The 21767-nt window shown below is 45.2% G+C and overlaps 1 protein-coding gene across 6 annotated transcripts in view; it reads right to left on the minus strand.

Annotated features, from left to right (window-relative positions):
• The window catches only part of ABCA7 (ATP binding cassette subfamily A member 7), a 59330-nt gene that overhangs the window by 36295 nt on the left and 1268 nt on the right, over window positions 1–21767 (minus strand). For 5 of the 6 annotated variants that reach the window (XM_027845376.1, XM_027845377.1, XM_027845375.1 and 2 more), the window contains exons 2-10: window positions 7982–8055; window positions 7745–7838; window positions 7073–7214; window positions 5885–5997; window positions 3716–3837; window positions 2775–2945; window positions 2226–2306; window positions 1490–1706; window positions 677–816 (exon numbers count right to left, since the gene is read on the minus strand). In XM_027845376.1, coding sequence (XP_027701177.1) covers window positions 677–816; window positions 1490–1706; window positions 2226–2306; window positions 2775–2945; window positions 3716–3837; window positions 5885–5997; window positions 7073–7214; window positions 7745–7838; window positions 7982–8047 — 1146 coding nt within the window. In that variant the 5' untranslated portion in view covers window positions 8048–8055. Of the gene's footprint in view, window positions 1–676; window positions 817–1489; window positions 1707–2225; window positions 2307–2774; window positions 2946–3715; window positions 3838–5884; window positions 5998–7072; window positions 7215–7744; window positions 7839–7981; window positions 8056–21767 lie in introns of those variants that run through there. The other variant, XM_027845379.1, reaches the window with a different exon arrangement.

The following is a 21767-nucleotide window of genomic DNA, read 5'->3' on the forward strand; positions in this document are numbered from 1 at the left end:
AGGGCCCTTAGAACCCAGGATCTCAGAGCTGGGAGGGCCCTTAGAACAAGGGATGTCAGGGCTGGGAGGGCCCTTAGAACCCAGGATGTCAGAGCTGGGAGGGCTCTTAGAACACAGCATGTCAGGGCTGGAAGGGTCCTTGGAACACAGGATGTTAGATTTGGGAGGGCCCCTAGAACCCAGGATATCAGAGGGGGGAAGGGCAGTAGAACACAGAATGTTAGAGCTGGGATGGTAGGGGTAGGGGGATGGATAATTTAGAACCTTAGAGCTGAGAGGGACCTTAGAACAGAAAACACTGAGTATCAGAGCTAGAAGGAACTTTAGAACACAAAACCAGGGCCTGTCAAAGAAGTAACCTTACAGACCATCTTGTTTAGCCCCCATGTGTTATAGAAAAAGCAATGAAGGATCAGAGAAGTCCCCTGATCACCCTACTAGTCAAGTGCCACGAACTCAGGAGTCTCCTGACTCCTATCCCAGGCTTCTTCTAATTAAGCCAGGGCTCCGTTAGGACCCCCAGGCTCCTCCATGGCACCTTCCCCTCTGTGAGAGCAAGGGGGCAGGACTGGGCCCAGGTCACGGATAGGGAGGTCCAGAGGACACATGCCTAACTGGGATAGGAGCCTGAACCACAGCCAGAACTTGAGCTCTAGGAGAGGTGGAACCCCCTCACCTCGGCCATGACTCTCCGGGTGAGCGGTGTGTCGGGTGTATACAGGATCTTGCCGAGAACAAGAGGTTTGAGCCGCCACCAAAGGAGCCGAGATATGGGATGCGCCTCCATGGACTCGATTAGCTTCTGGCAGAAGGGACCTGGGTGTTTGGAAAGGGGAGAAAGAGGGGGAGGCCCGGATAGTCTCTAAGCGAGTCATAGAATCATGGACTGTCAGAGTTGGAAGGGACCTCGACAGATGGGGAAACGAAGAGATAGTAACTAGCCCGGCTGGGATTTGAACCTGGGCTGTCTGACTGTAAATCCGGTGTTACTGCTACCACACCCCTTTATTTTACAGATGGAGAAACTGAGGCTCATAGAAGGTAAAAACTGGACATCACAAAAGCACGTTAGAGTCAGACCCAGGACTTTTAACTCCTGACCTAGGGCTCCCTCTGCCTTAGCATGGTGCCTCCAGATTAATTATGTCTCAATGCCTCTCCGCCGCCTCACAGGATGTCTCCTTCCTCACATAACATCATCCACCCTCGTCTCTAGGCACCCCTACCCCCAATCTGATAATGACTCCTTTCCAGGTGAAGGCTGGTCAGGGTAGTATTACTCTCATCAACAAGTGAGGTGAGAATTATTATCCCATTTTACAGAGGAAAAAACTGAGGCCCAGAGAAAAGGGGATTGCCCAAGAATTCCAGCCCAGTTCTCCTACTTCCAAACCCATGGCTCCTCCTACTAAGCCACACTCCCTTGTGAAGGGGTCGGGGTGAGCTGAGGGGTGGGTGCGGGCAGAGAAGGGATGAGAACTTGGCTCACTGGTGCTGTTGTCCATGGGGGAGGCCAGTCTTCCTTGGCCCCATCCCAACATCATCTTTAGGTCATCGTCTTCATACCAGTTGAGGGAAGGGATTTCAACTCCTTGATCTCTGGACTTTCCACACAGGACTCGAGACACTCCTTCCACGGGGCCGCCTGGACCCGGGGCCCTCCGCAGCTCTGCCCGAAGCTCTGCTAGGCTGGGCAGGGTAGAGAGCTGGAGGGACAGATGGGCAGCAAGCCCCACAGAGGTATGGGAGGGCACAGGGCTGGGCACCCCAAGGGATGAGCCCCTAACTCTTCACCTGGGATTCGAGGCCTCCCATGACCTAGTCTGACCCGACCTCCCTGGTCTAGAAATCATTAGATTGAGGCTTGAATTTAGACTTAATCTCATGCACTCGTCTCATTTTACAGATGGGGAAACTGAGGCTCAGGAACATAAAGCACTCTGCTCAAGGTCACAGATCCCTGCAGGTCTACGATATGAACGCTGGTCCATTCTTTTTACAGAGACATACTTGAAATTTTAAGTCTCCCTTACCTTCCTTTCTGGAACCCAGCGCCCGTTGGACCTGGCCTCCTTCTCCCAGGTCTTCACATGCACTCCCACCCCTTGGGTATTTTTGTCCCATTCCTCCCCACCCCCATTCCCTCAGCATCCTCTGAGGAAAGCATCCGGCCCCCTCGGGAGCCACCTTCCCCTCCCTGGAGGAGGACAGGGAGAGCCTCTTACCTCCCTACTCGTGGCCTCCCATGCCTCCATGAAGGTGGCCACAGCCGTGGGGCTCAGCTGTCTATTGTTGGCCTTCAGTGCCTACGAAGGGAAAAGGAAGGGGATGAATAAGAGAGAGAGAATGATGGAGAGGTAGGCAGACGGAAGGGCTGATGGACATGGGCATCAACGAACGGAGAGATGAAGGGACAGACAGAGGGACAAGCAGACAGAAGGACTGACAGACTGAGAAACAGAGAAGTGGAGGCACAAGCAGAGAGATGGACAAAGGGGGAGTGACAGATGGGAGACAGACAGGTGGACAGACGGAGTGAATGGCAGACAGAGGGATGGACAGGTGGAAGGAGTGACAGACCCGGGAGCTGAAAGGTGGGCCTTTCTTTCCTTTGGTCCCAGGGCCAGGGCAAGGCAAGTGCAGGCCGGACCAAGGCTTCCCTCTTCTCCCACAGCAAACCCCTCCCCTCCCGGAGGCAGCCTTTCCTCCGGCCCAAAGCCCCAGTCACATGAAGCCTACCCCGACCCTGACTCCCAGCAATGCCCCAGACTCACAGCGAGCAGCTGATCTGGGTCTGCCTGGGACAGGAAGCTGGCCCTGAGGGCTCGGAGCTCTGCCAGAGGGAGGGCACACAGGCCTTGCTGCAGGGCGTCTGAGGCACTGAGCCAGGTGCTCAGCATGGAGGCATTGCAGACCAGGTCTGGCAAAGGCAAAGCTGGGGGCAGCTGGAGAAGAAGAGGTGCCAGGGGCCAGCTGGGGTCACCAAGGCAAGGGGATGGAGGGCTTAAGGTTTGCAGAGCAGTTTATTATACACATCATCTCCTTGGTTCTTACAACACCCCGGGGAGGTAGCTGCAACAGGCACTATCAACCCCATTTTGGAGACCAGGAAACTGAGGCTCAGAGGGATTAAGTGACTTATCCAAAGTCACACCACTAGTACCAAAGACAGGATTTAAATCCAAGTCTTCCCGATACCAAATCCAATACTCAATTCACCATGCCCCATCTTTGATTTTCTTTTAAATTAAATCTTATTTTCAATTAATGAAAATCTGCCTCTCTTTTCCCCCCAACCTCATAAGAAAGAAAAAGAAAACCCCTATTACAAACATGGATTGTCAAGCAAAACAAATTTCCACGGTGTTCACATCCAGGTGAAAAGGTCTCTTTCGGCCCTCTGAGTCCTTCACTTCTCTATGGGGGTGGGTGGGTGGGAGAATGTTTCATCATAAGGTTTCTGGAATCACGGTGGGTGATCATGTGGTTAGAGTACCGACATCTTTCCAAGTTGTGTGTTCTCATAACACCGTTGTTATTGTAGAAATTGTTCTCCTGGTTTGGCTCACGTCACTCGGCAGTTCATACGTGTCTTCACGAATCCACTACTGCCCCCTCATTCATTCCTGTCCCTAAAGCTGTCCCTCCCCACCCCTGACAACTTTCTGGCTCAAGAGTTCTCCCCCTCAGTCTCTGGACCCCAGGCCTTACTTACCCCCTGTAAACTAAGCTGGGTCTCCAGAAGTTCCTCAGCCAGAGACGGGGGCAGGGATGTGTTCTCTTGCAGGAACTTTGAGAAGGTCTCTCCTGGGAGCAGGTAGCTTCGGAGAGGTAGGGCTGAGGAGGAGAGGGTCACAATCATAATGTCTTACAGACAGACAGAAAGATAGATAGATATGTGTATGATATGTGTATGTTTATATATATATACAGTATAATACAAATAACATATTATATATCACATATAATATGTGATATATAATACAATGTAATAATATATAACACATGTATATAGATATGTATATAAGTATATATTTTAATAAATAATTTACATATGTGGAGAGAGAGAGAGAGAGAAAACAGCACTTTATAGTTTGTGAGGCACTTTACAGTTTACAAAGTACTTTATGGTTTACAAGCCACTTTACCATTTACAAGGTCCTAGATTACACTCTACAGTTTCAGAAGGCATTTTTCAAATTCATTCTTTCATTTCATCCTAATAGCATTTCTGTGAGGAAAGCAGGGCAGGAATTGTTATTCCTGTTTCATAGAAGGGGAAACTGTGGACCAGAGAGAAGGGAAGTAACCTGCCCAAAGTCACACAGCGACCGAGTGGTGGAGCTGGGATTTGAACCTAAGTCTCTGGACTCCAAGTTCACTCCTTCCACTGCATTACACCGCCTTGTTGTAAAAGACCGAAAAGGCCAACCGCTGTCCCTCAGGCACTCAACTTCCTTCTAACAAGGGGAAAAAGGGAAGGGAGGAATAAGCATTTATATATGGCCTACTATGTGCCAGATGATTTACAAATATTATCTTATCTGAGCCTCATAAACACCCTGGGAGAGGTAGGTACTATTATTCTCCCCATTTTACATTTGAGGAAACTGAGGTAAATTGAGCTTAAACAACTTGTTCAAGGATGCTTTCAGAAAAACCTGGGAAGACTTACATGAACTGATGCAAAGTGAAATAAGCAGAACTAGAAGAACATTGTACTTAATACAGTTATAGCAATACTATACAATAATCAGCTGTGAATAACTTAGCTATTCTCAGCAATACAACAATCCAAGACAAATTCTGAAGGACTTAGGATGAAAAATGCTATCCACTTCCAGAGAGAGAACTCTGGCGTTTGAGTGCAAACCAAAGCATACTTTTTAAACTTTATTATTCTTGGCTTTTTTTTTTTTGGTCTGTGTTTTCTTTTGCAACATGACTATTATGGAAATGTTTTGCATGACTGCACATGTATAAACTATATCAAACTGCTTGCCATCTCAAGAAGGGGGGAAAGGAGGAAGGAGGGAAAGAATATGGAACTCAAATTTTTTTTGGTAGCTACACAACACAAACACACAGAATTTTATTTAAAGTCTATCTAAATTCTAGCAACATATACAAACACAGAGTGACTACAAGTCTACGCTGAGGTAAGAAAAGTACATTCTGAGAGAATTATCACTGATCCTTAAACCATTCTCATTCCTCAAAAAATATTTCAATGAACATTTTGCTTCTACTTTTCCTAATGTCAAAAGAGAACACATAACTTGGCACAAATAAAAATTAATAGGAAATGGTGCCAAAGCTGGCCTAAAACTTATGCCACCTAAACAGTGGTATCTAATTCTTAGACTGTGGCAGTTTAGGGACTTCACGTTAAAGCCAGACTAAAGACAAGGAGAGAACTCTCTAGCTTGGTGTGTTTTTGGGTCTTGCTTCAGTGAATTCACTGTCTCACAAATTCTCTCAATTTTGCGTAATGGTGACCCATGCATAGAATCTCTCTTCTAGACAATTCTTTGTTTCCAGATAACTTGGGTGTTCAGGCAAGACAGTAGGGGGAACTCAAAATTTAAAAAAAAAATAATGTTAAAAATTTTTGTTTACATGTAATTGAGAAGAAAACAAAATAAAAATTAAATTTAAAAAAATGACTTGCTCAGGGTCACACTAAAGCTAGTAACTGTCTAAGGCTGGATTTGAACTCAGGTCTTCCTAACTCCAGGCCCAGAACCATCATAAACATAATCCCCTAACTCTTGGGGTATTACCCCTAATCTGAGAACCCTATGCATACCCAATGTCCAGCCTACAGCAGTTACATCACCCTCCTTCCTCCCCCAACCACGGCACCACCACTTTTTCTCCTCACCAGACCCCTGGAGCAGCTTCAGGGAAGGCATCAGTTTCCCAAAGCTTCTAAGGGTCCTCCGTGTATTGGGGCTGCTCAGCACCAGCCGGGCATCAGCCAGGAGCCTGGAGATCCTGGAAAATGGGTATGGGGGGCTCAGACAGAGAATGGCAACCTCTAGCTTATCTCTGACTCTCTCCTGTCCTTCACTCCCCATACCCAAGCATTTTCTAAGGCTTCCCACCCAGCCCTGCTATTTCCCACTCATTTGACCTTTACTGATCTCTCCTCCCCCAATGTCAACGCCCTCATCCTCTCTGGCTCAGAGCACCGCAACAGCTTCCTAAGTGGCTTTCCTCCCTCAATCATCCCCAGGCCACCTGCTGCCAACTCGATATTCCTACAGCATAAGTCTGACCATGTCACTGCCTGGCTCAAAAACTTTCAATGGCTCCCAACTACTCTGAAACGCAATTGTCTGGCATTTAAAGCCCTCACTGGCTGTGGCCGTCTTTCCCAGACTTCTCCTCTTGCACTCGTACGCTTCGGGCACACTGGCCTTACAGACCCTTCTACCACAATATGCCATCGTCCATCCCTGTGCACGTCCTCCCTGCCGGGACCGCCTGCCCTCGTTACCCGCCGTCTCCTACGATCCCTGGCTTACTTCGAGGCTCAGCTCAAGCACCACCTCCCACATGAGCCCTTGCCTAGTCTCCCCAGATTCTGGTACCCCCTCAGCCCCCCCAAAATGACCCGAGTGTTTTCTATTTATTTGTAAATGTGCGTGATGTCTCCCCTCCTAGAATGAAAGCCCTGGTGGCTCCTGTATTTGGATTCCCAGGGCTTGGCACACAGCAGGCCCTTAACACACGCATGTTCCTTGACCGATAAATGTGAATTGAATAGAATAAAACTGACTTTGCAGAATGTCAGATCTAGAAAGGCCCTTAGAACCCAGACCCTAGACCTAGGATATCAGGGCTAGAAAGATGCTTAGACCACACAATTTCAGACCTGGAAAGGTGCTCAGAGACCCACCAGTCCAGCTCCATCATTGTAGATATAGGAAAAGAAGGCTGAAAGGAGGTAAGGTCCCCGAGAGAGCCAGCAGCGGAGTCAGAACCAGAGACAACGTGGCCTCCTCCCTCGTCCTTTCCCATCTCGTTCCAACCCCCGGCCCTCCCGCACTCAGTTCTGCTCACTCACAAGGACTCGTTGAAGTTGTTCAGGACGCCGGGGGTCTCCCCAGGCGTGGCGTACCGGTAGCAGGGGTTGTTCATGTTGCAGAGGAGGCCCTGGAACCACGGGAGCATGCCGGCTGAAGGCAGAGGCTTATTGGGGAAGTGGCCTGCATACATGTGGGTAGGTCAGGGCACATCCGCTCTGCCAGGCCCTCTCTTTCACCCCCAGACCCCTGCCCCTGGGGAGCCCTTGGGACCCTGTGAGCACTGCCTCCCCCAGTACACAGGAAAGCTGGGGAGATGGAAGGAAGGAGGATAAGGGACGTGGAAGCAGAGAAGTAGATGGATCTGAGGGGGGTAAATGGGGGCATGAAAGGGACCAGATCATAGCGATGGGGCCTAAGGACTTGGGACTAATTCAGAGAGGGTTCAGGGGCATGGGAACAGTGTAACAGGGAGGCAGAGGGACAGGGGCCTAGAATCAGGAGGACGTCGAGGCCAGAGGGTAAAGAATGGGGGGGACAGAGGAAGCAGAATGATGGGGTGGGGTACAGGGGCAGAGGAGCAGGAATTGGAGAGACAGAGGTAGGCTCAGGCTCAGAGAAGGACAAGTTTTCCCTCTGGGCTGGGGAAGTTTAGGAAGGCTTCCTGGAAGCAGTGGGGGAAGGCACAGAGCAAGTTTCTGGAGCCTACTCACATTCATGGTGCTCGAAGGGTGGGTGGGACTGACGGACAGCGACCAGAATTAAAAAAAGGAACAGGGGCCAGAGCAGCTCGATGACCAGCTGTACCTGGGGGGAGTGAGGCAGGAGGCAGCGGTTGGGGAGAGAATGCAGGGGCTGCCAGGAACCCCTCCGAGGCCCCTCAAAGAGCATGGCTCCAAGGATCCAGAAAGCCTGGGCCCCTCCTCCCCTCCCTGGGGGGCCCCCATTACCGGCTTTCTCTTGCGATACATGAAATTCTTCCAAAGCAGCAACATCAGCTGGGTCCAAAATGCCATGGTAGATGCTAGAGAAAACATGGAGAGGGTCAAGAGGCAGGAGAATGGAAGAACAGGGACATGGAGGGACAAAAGGGTCAGGGGTTAGATTAATAGAGGCAGAGAAGCCAAAGGATGGGGGTCGAGAAGCGTCAGATAGATGGACTGAAAGAGTGTCAGGGGTCAATGGGCTAGGGACAGGGGTGATAAAGGTGAAGGGTCAGACGGGTGGGAGGGATGGAGGGGTCAGAGGGATAGAGCAGCAAAAGGAGTAGGAGAAGTAGTCTAGGCCCCTTCCCCAACTCTACCCCACTCCCAGCTCGAGGAAGGAGCCAGGCCCTCCTTCCATCAGCCTGGGGGAAGCCAGGAGCTGAAAAATCCTATGGAAGCTTAACCACAGGAAGTATGAAAAAAATTATAAATGAAGGGAATCTTGTCCTGCCAGACCTCAAAACAGACCAGATACAAAGGATCTAGACTTTCATCAATGAGGAGCTCCTTCAGATAAAGCAGATCACGCCCCCCTATAATTCTGTGGGGCATCTTTGCCAAGAAAACCCCAAATGGTGTCATGAAGAGTCAGACACGACTAAAAACTTCCGAACAACAAACAATCCCTCCATCTAAGACGTCCCCGGCTGCCCGGCCATGGCCCTGAAGTCTCCTTGTGAAGATGGCACCGTGAAAGGTCCTGAGGCAGGACCCTTTGACAGAATCCAATTGGATTGGATTCCACACTTGAGGACCTGGAGGGCCACGTGGGGCCTCCAGGCCGCAGGTTTCCCACCCCTGTCCTAAGGGAACACAGCTCTCCCACAAAAACCCCAGCAAAATTCTAAAAATACACCAGGAGGTATAATGATAAATAAAACCAAATGAGAAAGAGCCTCAGAGGCCTCTGTCCAGTCCAGGCCTGCACAGGACAATCGCCAGAAGCCTGCAGAGGTCCGAGCAGAGACAAGGCAGAGCTGGAGGAAGCCAGTACCCGCTGGAGCTGTGGCCTAGAGCCAGTGAGATCTTGACCCTGGAGTACAGAAGCAGCAAGGGGCTGAGCCAGACCCGGTCGCTCCCCGCACAGGCAGACAGGACCAGAAAGTCCATGCAGGCCGCTGGCCTTCCAAGAGGCCTGCAGCCTGGTCTTATGTAAGAAGGGGACAGAGAGGGGACAAAGCCAAAAGGGGCCAACCTATCCCGGTCACAGCAGGAGATGAGGCAGCTTCGTCCAGAGCCTTAGCAGAAGCAAAACTACGGGGCCCTGGCAATGGGAATCCGATAAGAGGCTTGAAATCAGAGCTTCTCCTGGAACCACTGAAAAGGACAGGACCAAAATAGCAGTCAGACCTCCCTCAAACCAGGAACCTTGCAGGAGGCCAGCACAGTCTACGACGTCTGGTTGGGGTGTGTCAGGGCCACACCAGGGGACTCCAGGCCTTTTATAGGAGGGCCGAGGCTAAATCCTGCATTAAGTCAGGGTACCAGGAGAAAGAGCCAGGGACGCTGGCAAAGAACAGGTCAAGTCCTAGCTGACCCATCCAAAACTTCAGCAGCAGCAGCCGCAGCATCCAAACTACTGAGGGAACAGGACCTAACAGGTTCTGCCCACCCCATCCATCCCAGCTAGAGAAATGAGCAAACAGAAAAAAAAAAAAATGCTAAACATATTGAAGAAATCCTGTGGGTTACGAGAAACCCATGAGGGAAACCCAAAAGAAAAGAGAGCCTCAGAGAAAATGATAGCTTGGCCAGAAAAACATCAAGAGTTGTTGGAAGAAATATAGCAAGAGATAAAAAATTTAATTATAAGTGAAATTAGCATTCTTGAGGGGAAAAAAAGGAAGAGAAATAAAGTAGAAGGCAGAAAACCTTACCCAAGTAGCAGAGCCACTAAAAACCAGAATGGAGCAAGGATTCCAAAAAAGTATTAGGACAAAGTCAAAAAATGAAAAACTATATATAAGAAAAAGTAAAGTATCTACTTTTTTTTTTTTTTTTTTGGTGAGGCATTTGGGGTTAAGGGACTTGCCCTGGGTCACACAGCCAGTGTCATGTGTCTGAGACTGGAGTTGAACTCATGTCCTCCTGACTCCAAGGCCAGAGCTCTAATCACTGCACCACCTAGCTGCCCCTAAAGTGTCTACTTTCAACAATAGCTGACTGGAAATCAGGTCAAGGAGAGATAATTTAAGACTGATTGGATTTCCCAAAAACCACGATCAAATAAAAAACTGAGACATATTTTAAGAAATCATTAAGGAAAACTGTCTAGATCTATTACAATGGAAGAACAAAATGAAAGTAGAAAGAATCCACTGATCACCTCCTGAAAGTAACCTCAACCGGAAAATATCCAGAAATATCATAGCCAAAACCTGGAGCTTCCAAGTCAAAGAAAAAACACTATATGCAGCTAGAAAGGAAGAGTTCAAGTAGCAAGAAACCACAGTGAGGAAAACACAAGACATATAACAAGACATATAAGAACTATAAAGGACAGAAAATATTGGAACATAATATTCCAAAAGGCAAAAGAAAAAGGCTTACCACCAAGACTAATTTACCCTACAAAACTTAGTATAATCTTACAGGGTAAAAAATGAATCTTTAACAGAACAAAGAACTTTGAAGCATTACTGATGAAAAAAATCAAAGCTAAGTAGAATCTTCGAAATGCAAACACAGGAGACAAGAGAAACCTAGAAAGATGAATATATTCAAACAGTTATAAGAGCCTTTTAGTGGAGGAGAAGAAAAGATAAGTATACTTTCAGAATCCCACTATCTTTAGGGTCACAGAGGGAGTAAAATAAGACAAAGTTAGAGCCTAGGGTTGGTTTGCTCCTTATTGTAGGTTTTAAGAGAGGAAGGGGGAAAGGGATATACTAGAGAAGAAATAAGGAAGAAGAAGGAAATTATTTTTGCTTAAGTGGGGTATATGAAGACAGAATGCAAACATGCAGGAAGTGTTGCAAGTAAAAATCAGCAAAGGTAATCTGAAGCACATTCTCTTGGAGCAAGATAACATTTATTAAGGGGGCATAAACTAGCCAATAAGAATGGGTCAATGGCTCTACCTCAGTTTTAGTCCAAAGACACTGAGATGAAGACTTAACTCATTTTTATAGGATTAGAACAAAGAACAGAACAGGGTAGATAACAACATGGGGTTGAGGACAACATGAGTGGTTACACAGCTGAGGTGTAGAGGATGATTGATTAAAAGTTGGAAATCAGGGGCTAGCAACAGCCCCCTCCTTCCCTCCTGTGACTTAGAAAAGTTAACTGAGTCCACCTGTAAAGTCAAAAACTATTGGGCCAGACTTCTTTAACAGCAAACTAGACATCTTTGAAGGATAGCTTGGTGGTATAAAAATACTAGACTGGACTCCCCAGTGTCCGTCCACATCCCCCAAGGATAACAGATTTCTTTGAGGAAAGAACAGAAGTGATTAACAAGAGAATTGAATTTCTAAATTTAACCCATTACAGACCAGCTGAATTTCTGCACTAAGGTCAAAGACAAAGAACCATGACTAAGGCAATTAAAAGACAAAATTAATTAATTGTAAATAGGATCAATAAAAATGATACAGAATCAATTTAATCTCAGAAGGTAGAGGCAAAAAGAGGATCTTCTGAAGTTCACTCTTATCTGAACCAGGAAAAGGAGGGTGGAATAAACAAATACAACAAATTAGTTATAGAAATTTATTAAACTTAGAAATAAACAGGTGGGGCCAAGGAAAGAGGAGAGGGGTTTAAGAGGGGGAGTAGCAGCAAAGAAAGAAGAGTAACAAGCAAAACAAACTTTCACTTTGGATGATGAATAAAATAATAATAAAGAGGACATAAAGAAGCAAGAAAGCATAAGAACCAACGATCAAAATCTATACCAGATTAAAAGAGTAAGGGCAGAGAAGTGGGTTCATATCACTTCAATGATAAATTTCCAGTGTTGATCACATTTCTTTTCTTTTATCACCTTCTTTGGGAAGATGGGGGCAAAGAGGAGGAAAATTCTAAGAGAATATTACAGAGGGAAATAAACAAGGAACCATCCTTACAGTGGATGTGAATGGAATGAACTCACCCATAAAACAGAGGAAGGTAGCAGACAATGCATTAGAAAGCAGAATTCAACAACATGCTTTATACAAGAAAGACATTTGAAACAAAGATTCACAAGTTCGAATGAGGGGCTGGCACAAAACTTTTGTACTTCAGATGAATTTTAAAAAGCAGAGGTAGATGGTCTCAGTCAAGGTAATAATAAAAGTAGACAGTTAAAAGACAGAAGGAGGGTGATGCTGAAAAGCATCATAGATAATGAAATGACATCAATACTTCATATGCATCTGTGTGTATGAATATATGTATGTATGTATGTATATGCACCAAATGGATTGGCGTCTAATAATAATGTTGTTGTTTAGTCATTTCTGTTGGGTCCAATTTTTCATGACCCCATTTGGAGTTTTCTTGGCAAAGATACTGGAGTGGTTTGCCATTTCCTTCTCCAGCTCATTTTACAGATGAGGAAACTGAGGCAAACAGGGTTAAGTGACTAGCCTAGGGTCACACAGGTACTAAGTGTCTGAGGCCTGATTTGAACCAGGAATATAAGGTTTCCTGACTTCAGACCCAGCATTCTATCCACTGAGTTACCCAGCTCCTCCTATAATAATAATGATAATAATAATAATAATAATAATACAGGGCAGCTAGGTGGCACAGTGGATAGAGCTCCAACCTTGGAGTCAGGAGGACCTGACTCAAATCTGGCCTCAGACACTTGACACTTCCAAGCTGTGTGACCCTGGGCAAATCACTTAACCCTGACTGCTTCACCAAATAATAATAATAAATAATAGATATTTTTATAGCACCTACTATGTGCCATCACTAAGAACTTTATAATTATTATCTCATTTGATCCTCACAACAGCCCTGGGAAGTAGGTGCTATTATATCCCCATTTTTACAAATGAGGAAACTGAAGCAGTTTAAATGACTTGCCCAGGGTCTCATAGCTAGCGTTAAGGCCACAGTTGAACTCAGTTCTTCCTGACTCCAGGTTGGTGCTCTTTCCACTAGACTGCCTAGCTGCCACTAAGTATTTAAGGGAAAATTAAATTGAATTACAGGAAGAAATAGCAGCAAAATCAGAATAAATAGGGATCTCAGTGTGCCCCTTTCAGAGCTAGACAGATATAATAAAAAGATAAACAAAAATCACCCTAAGGACCTGAGTAGTTTTAGATAAATTAGATATTATAGAACAGTGGCAATTATTGAATGGGAGTAGAAAGGAATATAGAAATACATATGTGTGCGCATGTAGATGTATGTATAAAATTAATCTGTCTCTATATAATAACAAATAAAAACAGGGCATTTTTTACAATAACCCTCTATAAGGAAAACTATTGCTCATTGTATATAATGATATATCTATTTCTCAGCTCTTCATGGCATCTTTACGAAAATTATCCATGTGCTAGATAATAACCTCATATGCAAGCATGGGGGGAAAAAGTGAGCTGGAGCTCTTAGAGACTGTGCCAGGGAAGACAAGCTCTGGTAGGGCCCATCAGGCTAAAAAGCTCTGAACAGGGCACTGTGTCAGGCTGTGGATGTTTTCTGTCCAAAGAATAGCCCGGCAGGAAGGGTGAGGAGGCTTATCAACCACTGAGAGATGGATTTTTTAGCCACTATAATTTGTATTCTGTGTCAGCTGTGGGTTCACCCCTATCAAAGAAACCATCAGTGGGGGAGGTGAAGTTGGTGTTGGAGTCTTAGGATCGGAATCTTCTATTAACTGGTTCTACCTGGTGTCTGGAAGCTAGTCATTGCTGGCAAGATTCTTGCCAGAGTCCTTCTTCATAGGCTGATCCTTCACCTGGAAGATGCTCATCTACCTGAGAGACAGGGTGGCTTCACAAAGGGCCGAGGAATGGCTGATATGGTGTTTGCTGCCCGACAACTCCAGCAGAAATGCCAGGAGCAGAACAGCATCTGTATACAATGTCTGCAGATCTGACCGAGGCCTTTGGTACTGTCAGTCATGAGGGCTTATGGAAAATTATGTCAAAATTTGGTTGCCCAGAAAAGTTCATCAGCATGGTACATTAATTCCACGACGGCATGCTTGTCCAGGTTCTGGATGATGGACAATGCTCTCGTGCTTTCCCAGTCACCAACGGAGTGAAACAAGGCTGTGTGTTTGCTCCCATGCTTTTTAGCATGACGTTTTCTGCCATGTTGTCAAATGCTTTCAATGAGGATGAGCACGGCACCAAGGTCAGCTACCACACTGACAGTAAATTCTTCAACTTGAAAAGACTACAAGCCAAGACCAAAGTGGGGGGAGTGTTGGTGCATGGTTTTCTGTTTGGATTTGATTGTGCACTCAATGCAGCCAATGAAGCTGAAATGCAATGAAGTATGGATGGATTCTCTGCTGCTTCTGTTGATTTTGGCCTAACAATTAACACCAAGAAAACACTGGTGGTCCATCAGCCAGCACCACACCATCCACACCTGGAACCATTGGTTACAGCAAATGGAGAAGTTTTGAATGCTATGGATAAGTTCCTTATTTGTTTGGTAGTGTACTTTCCAGGAAGGTACACACTGATGATGAGGTTGACACACACATTGCCAGAGCTAACTCGATGTTTGGGAGGCTCCGAAGGAAAGGATGGGAGAGAAGAGGTATTAGACTTTCTACCAAACTGAAGGTCTACAGAGCCATCGTGCTGACCTCATTGTTGTATGCCTATGAAACCTGGACAGTCTACCAGTGCCACGCCAGGAAACTGAATCACTTCCATTTGAATCGTCTTAGGAAGATTCTGAAGATCAGCTGGCAGGATAAAATACCAGACACTGAGGTCCTTTCTTGAACTAAATGGCCAAGAGTTCAATCTCTACTGCAGAGAGCACAACTGGGATGGGCTGATGACATTGTTCGAATGCAAAACATACACTTGCCAAAAAGACTATTTGATGGAGAACTCACACAGGGCAAGCGTTCACACGGTGGTCAGAAGAATCGATACAAGGACGCTCTCAATATCTCTCTTAAGAACTCTGGAATTGATTACGTAACATGGGAGACACTGGCACAGGAACACCCAGCATGGTGTGCCCACATCAGAGAAGGTGCTGCGCTCTATGAGCAAAGCAGAACTGAAGTAGCTCAAAAGAAATGGGAGATGCTCAGATTTTGAGAATCCACCCCACATGTTCACATGGACTACTTGTGCCCCACCTGTGGTAGAGCGCTTCGAACTCCTATGGGGCTGATCAGCCACAGTCGGACACACTGTAACTTGACTCCAGCATAATGATGTCATTTTGGTCCTCTCTGAGAACAAAGGACAATAACCAGCCTGGTGTCTGGAAGCTAGGTGGTGCCATAGTGCACAGAGCACTGGGCTTGAATCAGGAAGACCCGTGTCCCCGAGTTCAAATCCAGCCTCAGACACTTAGCAGCGGTGTGACCCTGGGCAAGTCACTGAACCCTGTTTGCCTCAGTTTCCTCATCTGTAAAATGAGCTGGAGAAAGAAATGGCAAACTACTCCAGTATCTTTACCAAGAAAACCCCAAATGAGGTTATGAAGAGTCAGACATGACTGAAATCACAAACCTGGTATCTACTTTTTTTAACCCAAGTTTTTTTTTTTTTCTTTTTATGGTGATCTGAGACATGACATTCTGGGGATGGCTATTCAGTTTCATTTTCCATCTCCAACTGCTGGGTTGACTTCATCTTTTAATCCAGCCTCATTGATTTTTTTTTTTGGCTACCGTAGCTGATAGTTCTGGGTCTCCATTTATTCCTGTTCTGGGCTAGGTTTCAAAGGAATGTGGTCTCAATTTTTCTCCATCCTCTGTCTCTCTCTCTTTTTTTTTTTTTCCACTTTTTTCCATTTTCCAGAATTACTTCATCTGCAGGCTGAAAGAGGGTGATAATAATTGACTCTGAATTGATTTCGGGAAGATCAACTATTTTGGTCAAATTCAGCATGTTCTCTCTCCCCTTTTATTCCCTTGCTTCTAAGAGTTTTCTTATTTACTCAGACCTTTCTCATTTCTTCTGTTCTTCATAAGCTTGTTGCTTATGCCTTGAGCTTTTATGGATTCCTAGATGTCTTTTAGAGTTATATACATCAGCCAATAAAAACCATTTTCTATTAAAAATAAAATAATATTGATCTTTTTGTCTTTATATCACTAACATTTCCCATTGTGCTCCATTCCCTCTCCTCCCAGAGAACCATCCAATTTTAACAAAGAATAAGAAGAGAAGGGAGAATTAATCAAAAACATATGCAGTGTTCCACACCTATAGCTCCCACCTGTGCAAAGAAGGGGATGACTTCTCTATAGTCATGCTTTGAGGGTGATGAGTCATTAACATTTCAATGAATTCAGTTTCAATCATTTTATTGTTATATACATAGGATCATAGACTTCAAGTTGAAAAGTTCTTGGAAGGCATTGAATCTATCTCTTCTCATTTTACAGATGAGGAAACTAAGGCTGGAATAGGTTTAGCAGCTTGTCCAGGATAACGCGACTAGTAAGGAAAGGTATTTGTAAGGCACCTACTATGTGCCAGGCACTACGATAAGCACTTTACAAATGTTTTTGCTTTTGATCCTCCCAACAACTATAGGAAGTATGTGCTATTATTATCTCTTTTTTACAGTTTGAGAAGACTGAGACAGGCAGTGGTTAATTGACTTGCCCAGGGTCACACTGCTAGGAAGCACCTAAGGCTGGATTTGAACTCATGTCTTCCTCACTGCAGGCACAGTGCTCTATCCACCTCACCACCTAACTTCTTCCAACTTTCATTTACATTATAACAGTAATTTTGTAGTTTGTTTCTCTGGTTCTGCTTCCTTCACTCTGAATCAGTTCTTATAAGTTTTCTCATGCTTCTCTATACTTATCACTTGTTAAAGGACAGTAATATTCCCTCACATTCATCTTCCACAATTCATTTATCCATTCCGCAAACAATAACCAACCAGTTTGTTTCCAGTTCTTTGCTACTACAAAAAGTTCTGCTATAAAGATTTAGGGGCATGTGGGGCCATTCTCTTTCTCACTGATCTCTAAATGCCTTTTTTTCCATGGATGTCAATTTTTGGACAAAAAAAGGTCAATTTTTTTTTCTCCATAGCCCAAGAATGTTGAACAAGGTTTTATACAACAGAGAGGCCATTAACTGACAAGTTCTTCTAGAGATAAGCTTTCTGATAACACTTGCTTCTGTTAAAACCCCTTATCTTGCTTATTTGCCAACAGAAATGTGGGCTCTTCTGATATCCTGGGATGGCTTAGAACTGCAGTCACTGTCTCTTTAGTATCTTCCACTTTTTCTTTCATCATCAAAATATCTCCTCTTTGAGTTTATGTGAGAGGTAAGTGCTACCAAAATAAATCTACCACAACACAGAAATTATAGAGTTTAGAAAAACCTAGGTTTTATTATACTTAAACATAAGTTCATGCCTTGAATAATATAAATCTGAACCCCAATTAGTATTCTAACAAGGCCTCTTATAGATAAATTATGTCAGAGCGACAGAGAAGTAATTCGTTCACATACTGCTTTCTTGTATATTCCTCTTAGGCTATAAAAGTTAAAGAAAAGAGATTCATAATTTCATGCTTCCTTTAATGGTCTAAAAGCTGAACAAACTTCGTTAAGCAAAGTCATAATTTCATACATCCTTTAAAGATACAAACCTAATTAAATAGACTCTATCCATAAACCAAGTCAGGTTACAGGTTAAACTACATTTAGAGGGTTCACAAATAGGCTAAAAGCAGGAGAAGGGATTTATATCTGGCTTTTTAATCTAAGAAATGTTTAAGGCCCCAAGTAAATTTTCATATCCCATGGGATAGGTTTCAGCCATCTCAACAATCTCTCAACTAAGAGAAATAGTCCTGACCTTCTCTTAACATTATTATTCCATGAGTCAGGTAAGGTTTGGTTAGGCAAGGTTAATATTAATAGAGGACAGGCTTTCAATTAACAAAAGTTGCAGAAGGAATGGTTCTGGGTTCCAAATAATAAAAATTAGTAAAAAGAAATAAAAAATAAAAAATTTCCATTACACTGGATCCACAAAAGATATTACCTCCCTAGAACTCAGAACAGTAGTTTTTTCATGTTGCCCCAATTCTCTCCCTACCTCCTAAGTTCAAAAAAAATTTAACTTCAAACTTTCCCTGTCTAAAGTTAATTCTGGAAAGTCCAACAGTTGAAGTGAAATCTTCAGGGTACTTTCCTTGGATTACTTTCACTGTTGTAGCTTTACCAATATTATTTACTTCTACTTGGGCCCCTCTCTCTTCCTCATCTCCAACATCTGTCCTGATTGGTGACTGACTTTCTGAGATCACTATTTCAGGAAAGCTATGCTTCACTTCACTCTCCTTCAACCTCTGGACCTCCTTCAACCTGGACAATCCTTGTTGCACCCTTTCCTCCCCAACCCCAGCTCCCTCTGCATCTCCCTTCTAGAACCAAGAATCATGATAAAATCAACTCTGCCATTGTTCCTGGATAGGATGTGTCAATTTGCTCCTCTATAGTCCCATTCATCAAAATGCCTCCATTCCCCTATGTCTGTCTAGAATGTAAGCTCTTTGAAGTTATGGACTACCTTTGCTTGTATTTGTATCCCCAGCCCTCAGCATGTAGTAGGTGCTTAATAAATGCTTTTTCATTCACTCATTCATAAGAAGTTCCTTATCCTGCCACCCACCCTCCCTTAACAAAGCATCACTTTTCATTTTTGTCTTTCTATCCCCCACACTTAGTGTCTGGCACAAAACAGTGAATTAATAAATGCTTATCGATTAATAAATGCTTCAAGGTCTAACTCAAACATCATCTTCTCTGAGAAGCCTTTTTTGATTCTCCCTGAACTCTAGCCAGAAATGATCTCTTCATCCTCTGAATCCAAAGGTACTGACGTTCCGTGCTCAATGTCTGAAGGTTCCTTCTACCGTTGACACCTGATACTTCTATTCACAGGATCACAGATCCAGAACAGACAGACCCCCTGTCAGCTGTAACTGACCTAAGCCCTGAATTTTCTCAGGTCCTTTCCAGCACGTTCCACAGTCTGGGTTCTGCAGCCTAGAATCCCTCTCAGCTCTAAGACTTCCCTTCCTCCATAGGCCCAGAGCTTGCCCAACTCAGGCACCTTAAGCTGGGTCTGGCCCATGCCACCCTGAAGTTACAATGGGGAAGACCCAGTTTAAGTTGGTTCTTGGGGAGGGGGCTGTTTCTGTGGGAGACAGAGGGTGTCTGACCCAGTCCCCCATGGCTGCCGGGGCAACCTGGGGAGGGGACATCTGAACAGGGCTGAATGGCGGACACACCCTGCTATGCTCAGGGCACTGTTATATCTATGCATGGGCTGGGGTGAGGACTGGGAAGAAAGACAGGGAGCTGCAAAAGGGTAGGGAACCCGCACATGCCTTGGGGCCCTGAAGGCAGCCCTGCAAGGGACGGAAGACAGGAATCAGCGCTGGCAGGGGAGCTTGATGACGCCCCGAGTGGTACAGCCCATCCCACTTTGTAAGCAAGGTTTTTTTTTTTATCATCTATCTAATCTGCTACAAACGTAGCAGGATGCAGCAGATAGAGTCAGGAAGACCTAGGTTCAAATCCTGCCTGAGACATCTACTAGATGTGTGACCTTGAGCATGTCATTTAAATTTGTTGTGCCTCAGTTCCTCATGGGGCAGCGAGGCAGCACAGCAGCGTGCCTGAAGTCAGGAAGACTCCTCTTCCTAAGTTCAAATCCAGCCTCAGACACGCACTAGTTGTATGACCCTGGGCAAGTCACTTCACCCTGTTTGCCTCAGTTTCCTCATCTGTCAAATGAGCTGGAGAAGGAAATGGCAAACCCCTCCAGTATCTTTACCAAGAAAACTGTGTGACCCTAGGCAAGTCAATTCACCCTGTTTGCCTCAGTTTCCTCATCTGTAAAATGAATTGGAGAAGGAACTAGCAAACCGCTACAGTACCTCTGCCAAGAAAACCCCAGATAGGGTCACAAAGAGTTGGACATGCCTGAAAAACGACTGAACAACAGTTCCTCAACCAAAAAACAAAGGGCTTGGATTCAATGACCTCTAAGGGTCTTTCCAACTCTAAATCCATAATTCTATAGTCAATAGCTTCTCAGGTGCCTTGCAACTCTAAATCCTACTCACCCATTCAGGTCCAGGTCCTATGTCACCTCCTCCAGGAAGCTTTCCCTGATCCTCTCACAAACAGAAGGAATCACTCCCTCCTCGGAAGCCCCTCAGCCCTGGGTCTGTCCCTTCCTCTGCCTGCCACCTCATCCTGCCCTGTAGTACCAATATACAGGCACAAAAAAGGCCTCAGCATCTCTAAAGGTTGAGCGCAGCTTTAATAACTTAAAACTAAGACTTTGGGGACACTGTCTATGTCCCTATCTCCTCCCCCACCCAGACCATGAGCATCCCAAAGGTAGCGGACCAGAGCTTCTGTTCCTTCTCAACACAGGGCTAGGCAGATTGCAGGGTCCACAAGTGTTGGCTGAATTCAATTCAATTCCAAGGGAACCCACAGGCCCCCAACCTAGAACCACTCCCCCCATCCTTTACCTGATCATACTCTCATTCCATCTTTCCCTATGCCTTACTTCTCCCAAACCAATTCTTTATCTTTAAAATTCCCTCCTTCCCAAAGAGAATCACTCTGCCTATCACTTATGATATCTTTACACTCTCTACTCCCTCCTTCCCCAAACTCAATCCCCTGATTCAACTCTCCACCATTTTTTTTATACTCTTGAATCCATTTCCCCCCGGCTGTCCTTTCAATAGTCACATCTTGCCAAACCCCAAACCTGGCTTATTCTCACCATCTACTTCTTCAGCTCCATCTTCGTGGTCCGATGGTTGGGGTGATAGGGCTGAAGTCAAGAAGGCCTGAGCTCAAATTTGGCCCCAGATACTTACTAGCTGCACGACAATAGGCAAGTCGCTTAACCTTCTGTCTGCCTCATTTTCCTCCTCTGTAAAATGGGGGTTATAATAGCACTTACTTCCCAGGGGCATTGTAAAATAATATTTGTAAAGGCTTGAATAGCTATTATCATTGGAACAAATTTCACAACTATGGAATGGTTCCTTTATTCTCTAGCCCATTCACCACAGGGGATGTTATAAAACTTCTTTTTTCTCCTCAAATCTCCCATGGGACCCCTCCCCTCAATCTCTCAGAAGAGGACTTTGCCTCATTCTTCATTGAAAAAAATCAAGGTCATTAGCCTAGAGCTCTCTTGTCTCCTCCTCATCTCCCATCTCCCTGCCATAATCCCCCTTTATCTCCTCCCCTCCAATTTCTGATTAAGAGATGGCATCTTACCAAGGCCTACCCACATACCCTTGGATCCTATTTCCCAAACCTAACTACGTCCTGGGGCTTTTTCCACTATCATACCCTCTCAGTGTCTATTTTCAGTCCCTACCCTTTATATCTTTCTGGCTATCTACAAATATGCCCAAGTCTTCCCCACCCTTCAAAAACTCACTCCCTCTCACCATCCCCTTAAGTAATCATCCTCTATCTCTCCTCTCTCTCAGAAAAAATAATTGCAAAAGCTGCCTGCATTCACCATCCCTATTCTTCTTCTTCTTCTTCTTCTTCTTCTTCTTCTTCTTCTTCTTCTT

The sequence above is a fragment of the Vombatus ursinus genome, unplaced genomic scaffold (assembly GCF_900497805.2).
Source record: "Vombatus ursinus unplaced genomic scaffold, bare-nosed wombat genome assembly UNPS02014961.1, whole genome shotgun sequence".
Lineage (NCBI taxonomy): Eukaryota > Metazoa > Chordata > Mammalia > Diprotodontia > Vombatidae > Vombatus > Vombatus ursinus.